General features: G+C 48.0%; 1 protein-coding gene across 1 annotated transcript; it reads left to right on the top strand.

Annotated features, from left to right (window-relative positions):
• Window positions 1-12,545: 12,545 nt before the first annotated feature.
• Window positions 12,546-17,025, top strand: LOC135242136 (CBY1-interacting BAR domain-containing protein 2-like). Its single transcript, XM_064313064.1, has 9 exons — window positions 12,546-12,661; window positions 13,233-13,467; window positions 13,564-13,632; window positions 13,801-13,902; window positions 14,432-14,437; window positions 15,160-15,264; window positions 15,535-15,648; window positions 15,778-15,918; window positions 16,452-17,025. Exons 1-9 carry the CDS (start codon window positions 12,642-12,644, stop codon window positions 16,614-16,616), a joined length of 957 nt encoding a protein of 318 aa, XP_064169134.1. The 5' UTR covers window positions 12,546-12,641; the 3' UTR covers window positions 16,617-17,025.
• Window positions 17,026-17,138: the final 113 nt, after the last annotated feature.

The following is a 17,138-nucleotide window of genomic DNA, read 5'->3' as shown; positions in this document are numbered from 1 at the left end:
AAATAATCTCTCTCTCTCTCTCTCTCCTCTCACACACACACACACACACACACACACACACTCTCTCTCTCTCTCTCACACACACACACACACACACACACACACACACTCTCTCTCTCCTCTCACACACACACACACACACTCTCTCTCTCTCTCTCTCTCTCTCTCTCACACACACACACACACTCTCTCTCTCTCTCTCTCTCACACACACACACAAACTCTCTCTCTCTCACACACACACACACACACACACACTCTCTCTCTCTCTCACACACACACACACACAAACTCTCTCTCTCTCTCTCTCTCTCTCTCTGTGAAATTGGCTAAGCTAACTGCTAAACTGGGGGATATTGAAAAATAAATGAATTGCAGGAAGGCGTCCAGGGGATCTGGATTTCTTTTCCCTTTGTTCATCACTTTGCTCACAGTCTCCAAAGTTGCGCATTTCCAATTACGGAAGGAGCGGCGCTCGAGGCTCAGTGAAAACAATGAGCAGCCCTTGTCTGCTCATGCACGAAAACCACAGATGGAGGTGACATCATCACAATAAAACCACAAAGGACGCTCCTCGCCGCTCTCCGTCGCGTCGCACGCCCGATGAAAAGCTTTTTGATGAGCCTTCCTCTTGACTGACGACTTAACGTTCAGCACTCCAGCCCCTGGAACAGGCACTGAGGAAGCAGCTGAGTGTCGCTGATTGGCCGGGAACCACTGTAAGCATGGCAAGCGTACAGCAGCCTAACAGGTGCGGAGTACCTGGCAGCCAACCCGCCGCAGCAGTTCAGCTGAAGTGTTCCGCGCGGTGCCTGACAGACCTGGTATGGAGCGCTAAGCTCGGCACTGAACAAATACAGGCTCTCTACTCCAGTACATCCTTATGCCTGTACGCACGCAGTCCTCACTTACCCCACCAAACTGCGGACTGCACTCCGATGCGCTGGGGCAGGGCTGCTCAACCCCCTGTCCTGGGGGGTCCACGGTCCTGCTCCAGTTCTCTTTGAAGAGCTAGGACTCTTTGAACTGGGAAGGGGTGTGGAAATGGGTCAATTCAGACGATGAGTCCCTGAACCAGGAAGTGCCTAATTGGGGTGAATGAGGGAGATATTATTAGACATTTCTAATGAAATAAATTGCACAGATGTGCTTTAAAACAGCTATGCCCTGGGTTTTATGTCCTGCAATATTTTATCTAGAATGACAGCCTAAAAAAAGTTATAATATGAAAAATAAGAAATTACCATGTCTTCCCTTAAACCTGTAGGTATTTTGGTAGCTGAGGTATCAGCCTGGAAATACAGCTGTCATTTTAGCAAAATAAGCCTTAAAAGCTGCCCCAGTCCATGTTCCACTCTTAACATCTTCCCCAGGGAGCATTGTAGGGGTCTGGGGCCAAACAGGCCAGCCTGAAAGGCCCTCACAAAACCGTCTTCATCTGTGGCAGCCTTTGAAGGCAGCTTCTGTGGTGCGGAGGGGGGCGGTTTGCAGGGGGAATGGGGGGGTGGTGGCAGGGGGAATGGAGGGGGGGGCATTCCCACTGTCTGAGTGCTGAGGGAATGGCGGCGGGCTCTTGGCAGGCCTCCAGCAGATGCCTCGCCGATAAAAGGCTGATGGCATTGAAGCCACGCCACGCCGTGCCGAGCCCCGCCCCCCCGCCCGCCCCGTCACCAGACGCCGCCCGCCGCCGCTCGACTCCTCTCCCCCGACCCCGCGGGAGCGGCACCAGCGCCTCTCGCCACAAAAGGAGCGGGCCCCACTGACCCCCTCCCGCTCCGTTGCCATGGGAGCGGTTTCAAAAGGTGCCCGTCGGGGCGCGCATATTCTATCGGTCCCGTGGGCCGGTGCCAAGGGGGACTTTTGATGCTTCTCACCTTCCCAAATCTCCTCCACGGGACTTCTGCATTCTTTGTGCGTCACTTTGAGCCAAAGGCAGTGACCATTTATGACAACGCTGCAAGCCGAACATTCGCTGATTTCCGCTTCATTATATCCTGTTACAGGATATATAACTGAGAGCAGTAACCGTGCGTCTCAGTTATGGCTGTTTCGTAACCTGAACATTATTTCACAAAATATGTAGGAGGGACTGTGACCTAAAAGCAATTAGACAGTTTATTGCAGTTTCCCATCTTTGGGGCCTGCGTCATACATGTTGAAAACCTCAATTTCTGTTTCCCAGAAATGTTGGACTCAGGAGAGTAACAGTTTGTGTGTACAATGCAGAAGGGAGATGTATCGTTACAGTGGTGGATCAGTAAAGCTTTCTTTTGAGCGCAAACTAGGTTTGAGGTGGAATTCATGTGGACAGCAGACATGCAGATCATCAGTATGATGAGCCAGCTTGTAAGTTCCAAAACCCCACTCATCCAGATTGACAGGGGAACCCTGGCTCATTCAGTCTGCAACGAAAACTATGACTGCTGCTCTCCAGTGGGTGATTAGAACCTTGTTTTGCTATTTTTATTGTCAGTAACTTAGCGCATCTTTAATCCTGTACGAGCGCGTGATGTGATAGCAGAACTGATTTTCAGATTTTCTTGGCTCCCAGGTTGTTGCAGAGCCCTTGATATGACAAAATCCACACTGCTTCCCTGCTGAGTCACAGTCCTCCTCTTCCTCATTTCCAGCTGCTCTCAGCAGGTGTTCAGCTCACAGTCATTCCACACAGTATTCAGTGAACTTTAAGAACAGCCATCCAGGTTCTCCCTGACAAAAGCTCACTCACCCACACACTCCCACACTATCTCACACTCTCAGTCACTGACTCACTCACTCACTCACTCACACTCTCCCTCTCTCCCTTATTCTCTCACTCTCTCATACTCTCACTCGCTCACTTGTTCACTCATTCACTCACTCACTCTCACACTCTCACTTGTTTACTCACTCGCTCACTCTCTCACTCACACTCTCACTCTCACTCTCACTCTCACTCTCACTCTCACTCTCACTCTCACTCTCACTCACTCACTCACTCACTCGCTCACATGCGGAGGTTTTCACTCTGACCGCTGCGGCTGCACACCAAAGCCCACCGAGTGCCTTTCCTCTGAAGCTCACGCAGTGGGCTGTTCAGAGCAGGCCTGGGGGCTGGGGGGGCTGGGGGGGCTGGGGGGGCGAAGGAGGCCGAAAGGTCAGCCTGGATTTATGAATGGAAACACACTCCGCCCCAGTTCCCCCGCCACTTCTCAGGGATGAAAGTCAATGAAATCTCTGAATTATGGGGCTCCAAGGCCAATTAGGAGTGTTTATTTTTCAGCGCGGCAGTGGCAGCAGCCCCGGGCTGGAGGAAACTTTCCTTCAGGCAGCCGGAGAAGCTCATTTATAAGATCTTTCTTCACGGAACCGCTCAATGAAATGTTTATAAAGGGGGCGAGTCCATTTTTGCTGCTGTTGTTGTGCTTTGCCAGCCTGTGGACAGCCTTAGCTGAGAGGACACCCTCAGAGAGGCGCTCCTGAAAAACAAACAGCTAGCTTCTCCCACAGCCTTCGACAACACTGCATCAGTCAGGCCCAACTCCCTGAAAAAAAAAACAAAAAAAAAAACCTTCGTTTTTGGCAACATGCACCGGGCGAAGATCCAAAAGGCAAACACACAAACAAACAAGAGGAAATTGAAGGTTTCTGGACTAACACATTGCATCCAGTGTGCAGCATAATCGACGGGGCTGTGTGCTCTGACCCCATGTTCTGGGAAGCTCAACGCACACTGAGAAAATGATGTCTCTCTCTCCCCCCTCTCTTTTGGGGGAACGTACTCTCGATGCCATCGGGACGAGACCGAAGACTCCATCTCCCGAATCGAAAAAACCACATCCCTGCTCCATTGACTGGCCCGGTTTCATTTTCACAATATTTACTGCTCAAATTGCACTACATATGGCATGTTGGTGCCACCCAAATTAGTTCTCCGAAAATACCCACGGCTCGACAGGGCAGAATGACATAGCTCCCCTAGAATTGGCTGCCCCAGCCAGTCTGGCACTGGGATAACATTATTAGCTGCCATCAGGCGAGAAAACTAAATGCAGCTTCAAACGCATTAGAACGCAGCAGCAATCAAACACTTCTACGGTTACTTGAACATTCAGAAGCGGCCGTGTGTTGAGTGACCTAACACTCCCACAAAAATGCCTGATGTCAAAAAATAACAAGAATTTTGGAATCTACTGTTGAATGGAGACTCTGGCTTCAACCTGACCAAAGCAAAAGAGCACTACTAACAGGAGAATGTTAATAATGGGAATCACTGAAAAACAACCACTTTAGAAAAGTCTGCAGCAGAATCATCCATTTTGGGAGAGAGGTGGAAAAGGGGTGCATTTGTCTGTGTCCCCAACGACCAAGCGGAGGGAGCTGCATTGTGCAAAAGTAAATCAGGGAGCTGTTTACGAGGCCAGTACAGAGAACAGTGGAGCAGAACAGAGCAGAGCAGAATAGAGCACAACAGAGCAGGGTGAAGTGGAACACAAAATGGAACAGAGCAGAGTGGAATAGAGCAGAGCAGAGTGGAATAGAGCAGAGTGGAGTGGAATAGGGCGGAACAGAGCAGAGCAGACAGAACAGAGCGGAACAGCGCAAAGCAGAGTGGAGTGGAGCGGAGCAAAGCAGAACAGAACAAGGGGCCATTTATGAGGCCTGTGCAGAGCAGAGCGGAACAGAGCAGAACAGGGGGCAGTTTAAGTGGCCCTTACAGAGAGGAGCAGGACAGGGGGCAGTTTAAGAGGCCCTTACAGAGCAGAGCAGGACAGGGGGCAGTTTAAGTGGCCCTTACAGAGAGGAGCAGGACAGGGGGCAGTTTAAGAGGCCCGTACAGAGCGGAGCAGAACAGGGGGCAGTTTAAGTGGCCCTTACAGAGAGGAGCAGGACAGGGGGCAGTTTGAGTGGCCCTTACAGAGCGGAGCAGGACAGGGGGCAGTTTAAGTGGCCCTTACAGAGCGGAGCAGGACAGGGGGCGGTTTGAGAGGCCCTTACAGAGCGGAGCAGGACAGGGGGCAGTTTAAGAGGCCCTTACAGAGCGGAGCAGGACAGGGGGCAGTTTAAGAGGCCCTTACAGAGCGGAGCAGAACAGGGGGCAGTTTAAGAGGCCCTTACAGAGCGGAGCAGAACAGGGGGCAGTTTGAGAGGCCCTTACAGAGCGGAGCAGAGCAGGGGGCAGTTTAAGAGGCCCTTACAGAGCGGAGCAGAGCAGGGGGCAGTTTAAGAGGCCCTTACAGAGCGGAGCAGAGCAGGGGGCAGTTTAAGTGGCCCTTACAGAGCGGAGCAGAACAGGGGGCAGTTTGAGAGGCCCTTACAGAGCGGAGCAGAACAGGGGGCAGTTTGAGAGGCCCTTACAGAGCGGAGCAGAACAGGGGGCAGTTTGAGAGGCCCTTACAGAGTGGAGCAGGACAGGGGGCAGTTTGAGAGGCCCTTACAGAGTGGAGCAGAACAGGGGGCAGTTTAAGAGGCCCTTACAGAGCGGAGCAGAACAGGGGGCAGTTTGAGAGGCCCTTACTGAGCGGAGCAGGACAGGGGCAGTTTAAGAGGCCCTTACAGAGCGGAGCAGAACAGGGGCAGTTTGAGAGGCCCTTACAGAGCGGAGCAGGACAGGGGCAGTTTGAGAGGCCCTTACAGAGCGGAGCAGAACAGGGGCAGTTTAAGAGGCCCTTACAGAGCGGAGCAGGACAGGGGCAGTTTGAGAGGCCCTTACAGAGCGGAGCAGGACAGGGGGCAGTTTGAGAGGCCCTTACAGAGCGGAGCAGAACAGGGGGCAGTTTGAGAGGCCCTTACAGAGCGGAGCAGAACTGGGGGCAGTTTGAGAGGCCCTTACTGAGCGGAGCAGAACAGGGGGCAGTTTAAGAGGCCCTTACAGAGCGGAGCAGAACAGGGGGCAGTTTAAGAGGCCCTTACAGAGCGGAGCAGGACAGGGGGCAGTTTAAGAGGCCCTTACAGAGCGGAGCAGAACAGGGGGCAGTTTAAGAGGCCCTTACAGAGCGGAGCAGGACAGGGGGCAGTTTGAGAGGCCCTTACAGAGCGGAGCAGAACTGGGGGCAGTTTGAGAGGCCCTTACAGAGCGGAGCAGAACAGGGGGCAGTTTAAGTGGCCCTTACAGAGCGGAGCAGGACAGGGGGCAGTTTAAGAGGCCCTTACAGAGCGGAGCAGGACAGGGGGCAGTTTAAGTGGCCCTTACAGAGCGGAGCAGGACAGGGGGCAGTTTAAGAGGCCCTTACAGAGCGGAGCAGGACAGGGGGCAGTTTAAGAGGCCCTTACAGAGCGGAGCAGGACAGGGGGCAGTTTAAGAGGCCCTTACAGAGCGGAGCAGGACAGGGGGCAGTTTGAGAGGCCCATGCAGAGCAGAGCAGAGCAGAGCAGAGAAGAGCAGGCAGGCGGGCCCGTGAGTCCAGGCTCTGTGGCAGGCTGGGAGAGGCTGGCACCAGCTCTAATTGCTCCGTTTGATTTATAGCTTGTCAGACGTGTCATTGCGGGGAGCCGCCTGGCAGCGGCCGCAGTCGGCCTGGCTGGGCGGCGGGGGGACGAGGAGGGGGGGGGGCGGGCGTCTCTACGCAGGCGCTCCGGACCCCGCCCCTCCCGCCAAGCCTCCCGGGGCCTTTGTACACAGAAATAAATAAAGCTGCCTCTTTCTCTTAACCTGTGAAAAGCCCTCTTTCACAAACCCTTTGCAGTTGTTACCGTTGGCAGAGTCGGGGCGACCACAGAGTCGGGCGGCTGCCTGGGTCCCGGGTCGAGCAGAAGGCGAGGATTGTGATCGCTCGACTCTCCCTCCCTCCCTCCCTCCCTCCCTCCCTCCCAGCCCCGCTGCCTGCACTCGTCCTAATGACATACTGGGACTGGGAGACTCCCTCAAACTGCCCCCCCTCGCCCCCCACCGTACCCTTAATAACAATAGGGCAGTTATGTCAGGGCCCAAAACTGTCAGAAATGAATTGGACCCCAGTGTGTGACCAAACCAGCAGCTGCAGCATTGCACCCTAGTTCTGTTAAACAATAATTTGTGGTACTAATCTCGCCCTCACACTAGAGCATATGTGGTGATCGACGACCCTGCATAAATCTTGCCCGTAAATTTATTACGCAACAATCGCCACGTGATTCATGGCCATGCCTACCGTTTCACACATGAAAGCTACGTGGTGCCAGCCAATGATCAAAAGCCTTTAGAATAAATGTATTCTTCCTTACACAGTGAATATACACTCCTGAATGCTGTTGTTTCTTACGTGCTTTATTTTGTTTTTTTTATAGGCTCCCGTGCCCCTTCCTGAACACCCCTACCCTTGTTGATTTCAGTGTCAACAGCACGGATCACCCCACGGCTCCCTCATGTTTTCACTAGGTCACCCAGGGGAGTTCCCCGAGGCGAAAGAAAATAACTGTCGTGAAATGTCCTCTCCCCTATTAATCACAAATTACTTAACTGTTCAACAAAAGTCAGCGTGATGTATTCACATTGGAGGAAAAGCTTAAGGCTCCCACAACAACATAAATTCCCACTACTGCAGAAGAACCCAGACCCTAAATATCCATCATAAAACTTCACATTAACACCCCAGGGGGATAATTCAAGGGATCCTACTTTTGAATGAACCGCGCCAAAGATTTCTGTTTCCCCCTCCTTTCACAAAAAAAAAGCCTGTTTTGACTGCAGCTAAAAATATGCGAGAGGGCATTAATCATTCATAAATGAAGATCATGCCCCACGCGGGGATTATAAACCTCCGCTCTTGATAAAACGTTAGACTCGGCGCCGTGCTACGTTTGTGACGTTTAAATTAAGTTTCTCCAGGCCGCCGCGTATGTGAGTCTCCTCAGCCTGAGGCCGGCGCGTTTTCCACCGAGGCTGACAATTGAAAGGGATCTTTGTGTGTCTTCCCAAAGCTGGGCCCGGTCAGGTAGGGAGCGGGTTCGGGGGCGCTGACAGCTCGGGGGGCTCAGTCGAGGGGCGCACAATGAGTGAGCTGGTGTCGGGGGGTATGGGGGGGGGGGTACTCCCACCCAGCGGGGCTGGCCAAAGCCAGCGACAAGCCCACAGTCGGAGGTCACATCCTCATGGGGGGTGGGGGTTAGGGGGTGGGGGGAGGTTAGGTGGGAGGTGGGAGTGAGGGGGTTTGTGTGGGGGGGGGGGGGGGGCAGTAAATGGGGAAAACAGATGCTGCTGGTATGTGGTACAGCTGTTAACCTTCTCTGTGCAGAGAGCCAAGCAGAGGGGATGGCGAGAAAGGCGGACAGCAGGAGACAGAGAGAGAGGGGGGAGAAAAAGAGAGAGCAGAAGAGAGAGAGAGAGAGAGAGGGTGAGAGGGAGAGAGAGAGGGGGAGAGAGAGAGAGAGAGGGGGAGAAGAGAGAGGGAGAGAGAGAGGGTGAGGGGGAGAAAGAGAGAGAGAGTGAAAGAGAGAAGAGAGAGAGGGTGGAGAAGAGAGAGAGAGAGGGGAGAGGGAGAGAGTGAGAGGGAGAGAGAGAGGGGGAGAAAGAGAGAGAGAGGGGAGAGAGGGGGGAGAAATAGAGAGGGAGAGAGAGGGGGGAGAAAGAGAGAGAGAGGGTGAGAGAGAGACAGTTAGAGGGAGGGGGGAGAAAGAGAGAGAAAGAGGGGGGAGAGACAGAGAGAGAAGGAGGGGAGAGAGAGAGGGGGGAGAAAGAGAGAGAGACCAAAAGAGAGCGGGAGTGAGAGAGAGCGAGAAGCTGGACAGAGTTGAATAGAAAGCTTGAGTAAAGAGAGGCCTGGAGCATTAGGGAAAGGGCAGAGAGGCGAGGGACCAAATGGGCCTTACAGCAGTCAGACGCCGGCAGCAGCCCTGACGCACAGAAAGGTCAGGCTGCAGAGAGATCACCTCTGAGCGGCTTGATGAACCATAATTCCTCAAATCTGCAGTCTCACACGGGGGTGAACGAGGCCCCCGTCAGCTCCCAGGAGAGGGCCACCGCGAGCGGGGAGACAGACTCCGGGACTTTTACAATTACAGTGGAGCCCCAAAGCTATGTGACGTCACCCGTCAGAACGGGCATCCAACCAGAAGCCGCACACACCGCTGCTGCTCAGGAAGTTCATTATTATTTATCGCTAATGGAGAAACGCAAGCAAATACAAGCAATAATGAGTCAAAGCTGAAAATTTTTTTTTAAAAAAGCTTGAATACAATATAACAAATATGCTAACGGACATATCTTAGCACTATTGCCAATAGCGGATAAAATTCTTGAAATGGGTTTGTTTTCAAGTGGCTTTCAAAGATGCAAACATCCCAGATCTCTGAACGACTTCTATTTATAATGTATTCTATGGCTAAGAGCACGCGGAAACTCGAACATGCTGTTTTAAAAATGTTATCTTTTGTTTCAGAATTACGTTTTTTTTTCATTGGCGCATAGCGAGCCAGGTTTTGAATTGTTACAAAATTACCAGAGCTGATTAATGTTCAACAGATACAGATGATGATGAATGGAAAGCAAGTTCACCAGAGTCTTGTCTGCATAGCGCAGAAATACCTGAGCATTCCAGGCAATTTAGTTCAAGCAAACCGTGTTTTTTCCTCAGCAGGGAACATCGTAAAAAAAAGTAATAACAATAATAAAATTAAGTAAAAAAACAAAACAAAAAAAACAAAACACACACGTGGCACTTGCCTCTAACCATGCGGAGTGTCTTGTGTTTTGTCGCAGCTATCCACCAACCATTTATGTAAAATATTTAAGTGCAAAATTAGCCTTACTTTGCCTTTCTGACCTTCTTGCGCTCTCTTGTGGACATAATAGGGATAACACAAAGCATTCTACACATTTAATGGCAATTTTGTACATTTGCAATAAATATTCAAATATAATCAAATTTCTCTTCTTTTGGAATTCACTAACCATATCATATACTTTGGTGCAGTTGACAGATCATTGGAGGTTCTACTGTACTACAAATTTCTGCTAAGATACTACCAGGAACCAAGGACATGTTACCATTTCAAGGTTAGCCCAGTACGATCTATTCAATTTTCTGTACCTAAGTGCTTAGGATGAAAATAATCTCAACTCAAACTATTTTTTAGCAAAGGCCTTTACCATGTTGTTCATTTAAATGGTGCCCATTGGTAAACATTTCATTTGGGCTCAGTGTGACTTGGTATGCCAGGGCGAAACTCACAGAGAGGGATTAGATTAGATCACTCTCACTGTTACCCTAGGAGAAGAAGAAGATTCGATGTGACTCTGAGTTTCTCTTCATTAGCGATGACACACCTCTTCAATCTCTGCTCACAGCCGGGGAGCTGGGCTGTCTGCTCCAGGAAGTCAGCTGGCACCCCATCACTCAGCAGGATCGGAGTCTGAGGGAGCGAGAGAAATGTATCAGCAGACCACGGTCCCAGCTACGCTAGCTCCTGTTCCGCACATGAACGCACAATCCATGCATATCACACGCGTCCATTAATGCCATTAATATGAGAGCCAGATTAATTCACAAATAGTAACCCATGATATCCACGTGCTCGTGGTTAGAGGGGGAAAAACTCCAATGAGAACAGATAATGGGAAGCAGTGTATAACACACCGCACTGTGCTTCCTCGAGCCACAGGGGGGAGATTAGTGTTCTGGCCCTTTTTCACACGGCTCCTCTGCCCCCCCCCCCCCCCAACCCACCCCCCACCCCCACCCCTCCCCTCAGTGGCCCTGGGCAGTTTTATTATTCCCTCTCACCCCTTTATCCCTCCTCTCCCTGTCCCCCCCTCCCTTCGTCTCTCTCCCTCTGCTAAGCTGTCATTCACAGAGTGTGCTGTTGCAGGGAGAGGGAAGTCAGCCTGTTCTAAGCTTTGATTCTCTCAATGCAAGACATGTGGGCCCCCCCCCACCTCCACCCCCACCCCCACCCCCCATCGAGCCCCCCTCCTTCCAACAGCCCGAGGTGCAGATTTATACCCGGCTTTTCTGTAATTAGGAGCGTCTCTACTGGCAATTGTTTCTTGATTGTGGAGGCATCCGCTCATTTCCTTCGCTCAGCTTCGGGTGACTCATGTAAACTTGGCGGAATATTGGAATATTAAGGGCCTCATTGTCCTGGAAGGGGGCGGGCTGGCACAAAACATTGTTTCAATTTCCCTTAATCTAAATAAGGAAAGGAGGGTGGGGCGGGGATAGGGGGGGACCGCGATCTTAGGGAGCGTTCAGCGGCAACGAGACAAGAGTGTTTATCACGGTAGATAACAGCTGCTGTCCATAGGGGAAACTTGGCAGACGCATCAAAGCCTAATTCACAGCCCACCTCTTCCTCTGTCCAACACACACATGCACAGGCAGACTCACACAGACACAGACAGACTCACAGGCACACACACACACACACACACACACTCACATGCACACGCAGACACACACAGACACAGACACAGACACACACCTCACATGCACACACAGGCACACGCAGACATAAAACACGCACACACACACATGCACAAACAGGCACACACAGATATCGACACGCAGACACACACACACTCACATGTACACACAGGCACACACAGACATAGACACACACACACACACTCACATGCACACACAGGCACACAGACATAGACACACACTCATATGCACACACAGGCACACACACACACACACACACATACACACAGTTTCATCTTCCACTCTTAAACAAAAAAAAAAAGAAAATAAAAATGAGAAACACATGCCCTCACAAGAGGTCTCTCACATTAACACCAACTTCCTCTACCATAAGTAGCTGATATCCGTGTGGCATCACAAACATCCAGCTGTAATCATGGTAGGCGAAAAGGTCAGGATGATCAGACTTGAATGTGCCACACTGACTTACGGGTTTTCATGTCACAAAGAGCGGAAATTTATCAGTGTTACTAAGGATTTCCACTCCTGTTTCTACACACGGTTGTTAGCCAGGATGATTAAATTAAATCAACATTTTTTTTTATTGGAAGCACTAGTCAGTTAAAATTTGTTTTGCCAGGAAATGTGGTCCAAAAGGGTGATTGAGATAAAGACAATGTTTTGCTTATTTCCGAATCTATGATAGCAATTGTTGTCTGTTGTCTACATTCTCCAATTACGTTTATAATTTATGGCTTTAACTGAATCTGGGCAAGAAAATTGCTACCAGGAGAACAGGGAGCCTGTTTAGGATTTATTTATGTTTTGGTGAATGCACTTGAATTACATACAATGAATTCACTTAAATGGGCAATGCACTGCACACATCGTTCCAACAATCCACATTCCTTAACAAAAATTCTGGTTTGGCTTCAGCTAAATGGAAATGTACATTTCATTAGCAGAGGCTGACAAGGCATTGCATCCCCCTCCCTCATCACAAATGTACTACAAATGTTTGTGTGCTTATTTACAAAGTTATAAACACCACATAAATTGTGGTGATGCCAGCACAATTCATTTTGCTGTAAAGTCAACTGAAAACACAATTTTATTGCTTTTCAAATGTGAAAATACAGATGTAAGCCTGCTCTGCCCTCTTGTGGTAAAGACATAAACCTGCAAGAAAACGTGATCATTGTCTGTTGTGGTTTCCATAGTGACAGATTTCCTGATACCTGTTGCAGGTGGTGGTCGGATAGCAGGCAGTTGCAAACAAGCTATTTCAAAGGATCTGTTGTTTTGTCCACCAGTGGAATAAACATGAATTCTATGATTTCCAGGTAGGGTATACTTATCTACTGTCTGATATTTATTGTCTGATACTTAAATACTTATTTATTGTCTGAACAGGGCTGGATGGCACAAATGAAACATTACAATAATGGTATAGATATACAACCCAGAGTAAGACAGCAGGGAAAATAGTTTGATCTTTGTTTAATTGACGTAATTATATGCCTAGCAAATGTTAGAAATATTCAAAGGATTATAGGACTTCTACTATATAGCTAATTATGCTCTCTCACTACAAGGAGTGAATTTGGACATCTTCTACCCTTATATCTTTATTTTGTTTATAAAATGTAAAGTTTGTATTGTATATTACATTAATGTATTGTACAATTGAAATGTAAAATCCATAAAGGCAGTAAAGTTTTCAGTCAACTAAACTAGCAATACCACGAAAAGATCGTATCAAAGCAGGGAGGGGAATGGCAGGGCTCAGGTTATCTGAGGTTAAAACCAGAATGATACACCGTGCACAGATTTCACTCTGAACTCTAAGCCTAACTCTAAGAACAGGACCAGCAGCAGGTAACTGTACGCAGCGGTGACCGGCGATGCTTTCAGGGACTCACAGATAAAGATGATGGAGTCCTCCGTGACCAACACGGAGAAGTACATGGGCCAGTTCTGCGCCATACTGGCCGCCTACACCAGGAAGACGGCCAGGCTGAGGGACAAGGCTGACCTGCTGGTCCAGCAGCTCAGCGACTTCGCCAACACGGAGGAGCAGGAGCTGCGGGCCTGTCTGAAGAACCTGGCCGAGGACCTGGCCATGGTGCAGGACTACCGGCAAGCCGAGGTCAGACCGCGCTAAGGGGCGTTATCGATGCTAGCTAGCACTCCGCGATGGAGCCCACTTGCATGAATCAAACGCTCTGTTCACCGTTTTTGACAGGTGGAGAGGTTAGAAATGAGAGTTGTCACTCCTCTCAAAGCCTATGGGGACATCATCAAAAACAAGCGCGTGAGTTCAATGCATTGTGATGTTATTCATGTTAGAACACATCAATTCAGGTCACTCTAACTAGACACGTGCATATTTTAGTCCTTATACTGTAAACTATACATTCTTCTAAATCATCCTCTGCTGTGGTATGCCATTTATCATATTAATTGTGTATTTGAATATTAGGCAGATATAAAGAAATTCAATTCTGAACGCAACCGCGAGCTGAAGGAGGTGCAAAAATTGGACAGGATTCGGCTGAAGAACCCATCGGATAGGCAGGGCATTGTATCCTTCCTGTACTAGATCTCAGCCATTCAGCTAATTGGCCGACTTGGTGGTTCTGCCAAGTACTGTAGCCTAGACAGGTTCAGTCTTGAACTGATCAGCCAACTGTGATTGACTAACACAGTGCCCTTTTATTGCCACTTATTGCAAATTTTGTCGAATGTACTGCACCAAATAAACCAATGAAAATGTTTAAAAACCCTTAGTCTAACTGGCTAGCAAGCTACAGCAATACTGTGATGTGATTCAAATTTTTTAACTTTTTTTGTTAAATGTAGGTATTAGCTTTCTAATGTTGGTAACAGTAAGAACTTCTGTGATTGATTATCTCATGCGTAAGATTGTGTAAATTGTGTTCCAATCTGGCAACTGTTTTTCATTTTTGCCAGCTGGGATCATGGTAGACACTGTACTGTAACACTTTTTATTGTTTTAATACATCATATGGTTCTATGATTCCTGTGAAACCAATTATAAATGGCATAATTGTGAACTTTCATAAATATTTCCCTTAATTCTACATTCTCAGTCTCAGGTAACGCGTCTCATTACACTGCCCTAATAATGGAAATATGAACACATCATAAAAGTCACATTAACAAACAGACATTCAGGCAGCACTATTATGTTCTGATGAATAATACTGCTGAGATGTTAAATCCCTTTCCCCTTTTTGTGATGTAGCGTTTGCTTTCATAACCAGTACTCCAAACAGTAAGCAACATCTGTTTTATCTACAAAATTCTGAAGTGCATTAGCAAATAAATGTTTAATTACCACATGGCAGCTAGCTACCAAATATTTATCTTCGATTGTAATGAAGCAATAGCAAGTAGAAGTTTACTCACAGATGGCAATTACCTATTAAGCATGAATGACTATCTTTAGGCAAACAAGCCTTTTAAACCCACTGATGTATTCTGACTATTATATATTCACATAGTCAATCAGTTGTTACCTTCAGTTTGTAACTGGTTGTCTTCCTCATCCTATGTTCATCCTCAGCTGATAACATTTCCTTACATTACAGACATTTAGCAGACACTCTTATCCAGAGCAATTTACATAACTTTTTTTTTTTTTTACACATTTACCTTGCATCAATTTATACAATTGGATATATACTGAAGCAATGGAGGTTAAGTACCTTGCTCAAAGGTACAAGGACAGTGTCCTTACCCATCATGCCACGCTGCCGCTCGTAACAGAAAGCACATTGTGCCCTGCTTTCTTCTGAGATTCATCCTCTCCTCATAGGCCGAATCTAACGCCCTGAAAGCTTCCACTAACATGAGCCGGAGCACTCGACAACTCGAGGAGACAATGATCGAATTCCAGAGGCAGAAATTAGAGGATGTCAAGGTCTGTAGCGTGCGGCATAACTACAACAGATTCCCCCCTGAGCTGATCAGGTGTGACGGATAATGCTCACAGTGCGGGCTACTGTATATGTATATATAAAAGTATTTATTCACGTATATATCAATACTATGGCATTGGCGGTATCGTTTCATTACTTCCACACCAATGAGGCTCTTTCAATTGAATTGAATTGAATCGCATGTACATCAAACACAGACAAGCATGTAGAACAAAAACGGTGTGTTTTAAGTAACCTGTCTCTCGTTTCAGGGAATCTTTTCAGACTTCTTAACTGTTGAGATGCTTTTCCATGCGAAGGCCCTGGAGGTTTACTCAAGTACTTTCCAAAACCTGCAGAGCCTGGACATAGAAAAAGACTTGGAGGTGAACAGGAAAAACAAGAAGTGGTTGCCGTATAAATGCAGAGATCAGTGATTAACGTATATAAATGCTGCTCGGCTTTGGTTCAACAGCAGACGGTAACAGGCTGTACTTTATCCCTCGTCTTTGCAGATGTTCTCAAAACGATTCCAGATGTATGACAACTCCGTGGACAATCAAACGCTCCAGAGTGTGCGTTTCACATCCTCAATGCCCCGTTACCCCAGCCCTACCCCCTCCTCTCTGAGACAGACAGCAGATTACCCCAGGAAGGTGGGTTCGCAAAGCATCGCTTTGCCAATGATGCAATACGCAATGATGCGATATGTCAGATGTATTCATGTACGTGCCATGTATTTTATGCATTACATGGCCTAATCAGTAGACGTATTTGATTAATTGTGGGGAAGCAAATTTAAAAAATGTTTTAAAAGATTACGTTTGGGAATTAAAAAAACAAAACAAAAAAACACAATAACACACGCCACATGTACTGACTGCGGCAATGAGCCCTTGACAGATAATGCTCTTTTGAGAAAATGCTGGCAGTGCATCCTCTCCTTCCTAAATGTTCATTTGATACACCAATGATCTCTAGACAACAGAAATGCCCAGTGCCCTGTATACATACATAATGTACAATGCAGCTATCCAACGTGCAGCTTATGTGGCTATATTCTGTCTGTTGATGTAAAACAGAGATGCTACTGGCTAAGCTACTGTATGTTGGAACTTTGGCTAGAAAGGACAGAATTATCCTAAGCTTGCTCTGCAGTTAATGCAGAACCTTGTGTTCCTCTCTGTAGGCTCGCAGCAGCACCTTACGCAGGCAGCAGGAAGTGGATGAGGAGGAGGAGGAGGAGGATGAAGAAGAGTATGAATCGGAGGAAGACGAGGAAGAGCGTGAACTGAGGAGCACGAGGGAGTCCTACGCTTCAGAGTACGTCAGAGCCCGGAGGCCGCAGAAGTGACCGGCAGTCTCTGTGGGTGACAGACGCACACCTCACATGCCCTCTGCAGTCAGCACAGACAGGAGGGAATGAGGGAAGATATCAGGACAGGAAAGCAGTTTGAAGCTTTGTGCCTTTCATCATGCTGCCTCAAAGTAGATCTAAAAGCAATTCTAAATGTATAAACATTGAGCAGTGTCAAGCGTCTTGGTGCAATGTCAGTCCATCAGAGTCAGCAAGATGTGGAATGAGCTTATTTCCCAGTGCTTAATTGATACTTGTTCTAAACTGTAAACAAACAGGCTAGCCAATAGACAGGATCACAGAAAACACAAGCCTTAGTTCTCAGTTTTGATCGAAAACAGAAAAAGAATGTAAGCTCTAAGTATAAATGATAATATTGTGAAATAAAAGGGTTTTTGTAATCTTGTATTTTATTTTATTATTGTTGTTTCTGCCACTTGAATATTAATAGGCACAAAAGAATATGAAAAACATTGTTTGAAGGAGATTATTTAAAAGCATAATTAAAATATCCCCTGT

Source organism: Anguilla rostrata, chromosome 16 (genome assembly GCF_018555375.3).
Source record: "Anguilla rostrata isolate EN2019 chromosome 16, ASM1855537v3, whole genome shotgun sequence".
In the NCBI taxonomy this organism is placed as follows: Eukaryota; Metazoa; Chordata; class Actinopteri; order Anguilliformes; family Anguillidae; genus Anguilla; species Anguilla rostrata.
Note: the sequence above shows the minus strand (reverse complement) of the source record. Positions and strands in the feature narration are given on the sequence as shown.

Excerpts from the sequence above, each read along its gene's own strand:
- LOC135242136 (XM_064313064.1), top strand. The coding sequence starts at position 12,642 with ATGAATTCTATGATTTCCAG. Across the intron at positions 15,649-15,777 it reads ACATAGAAAAAGACTTGGAG|ATGTTCTCAAAACGATTCCA; the intron begins GTGAACAGGAAA and ends TCGTCTTTGCAG. Across the intron at positions 15,919-16,451 it reads CAGCAGATTACCCCAGGAAG|GCTCGCAGCAGCACCTTACG; the intron begins GTGGGTTCGCAA and ends TCCTCTCTGTAG.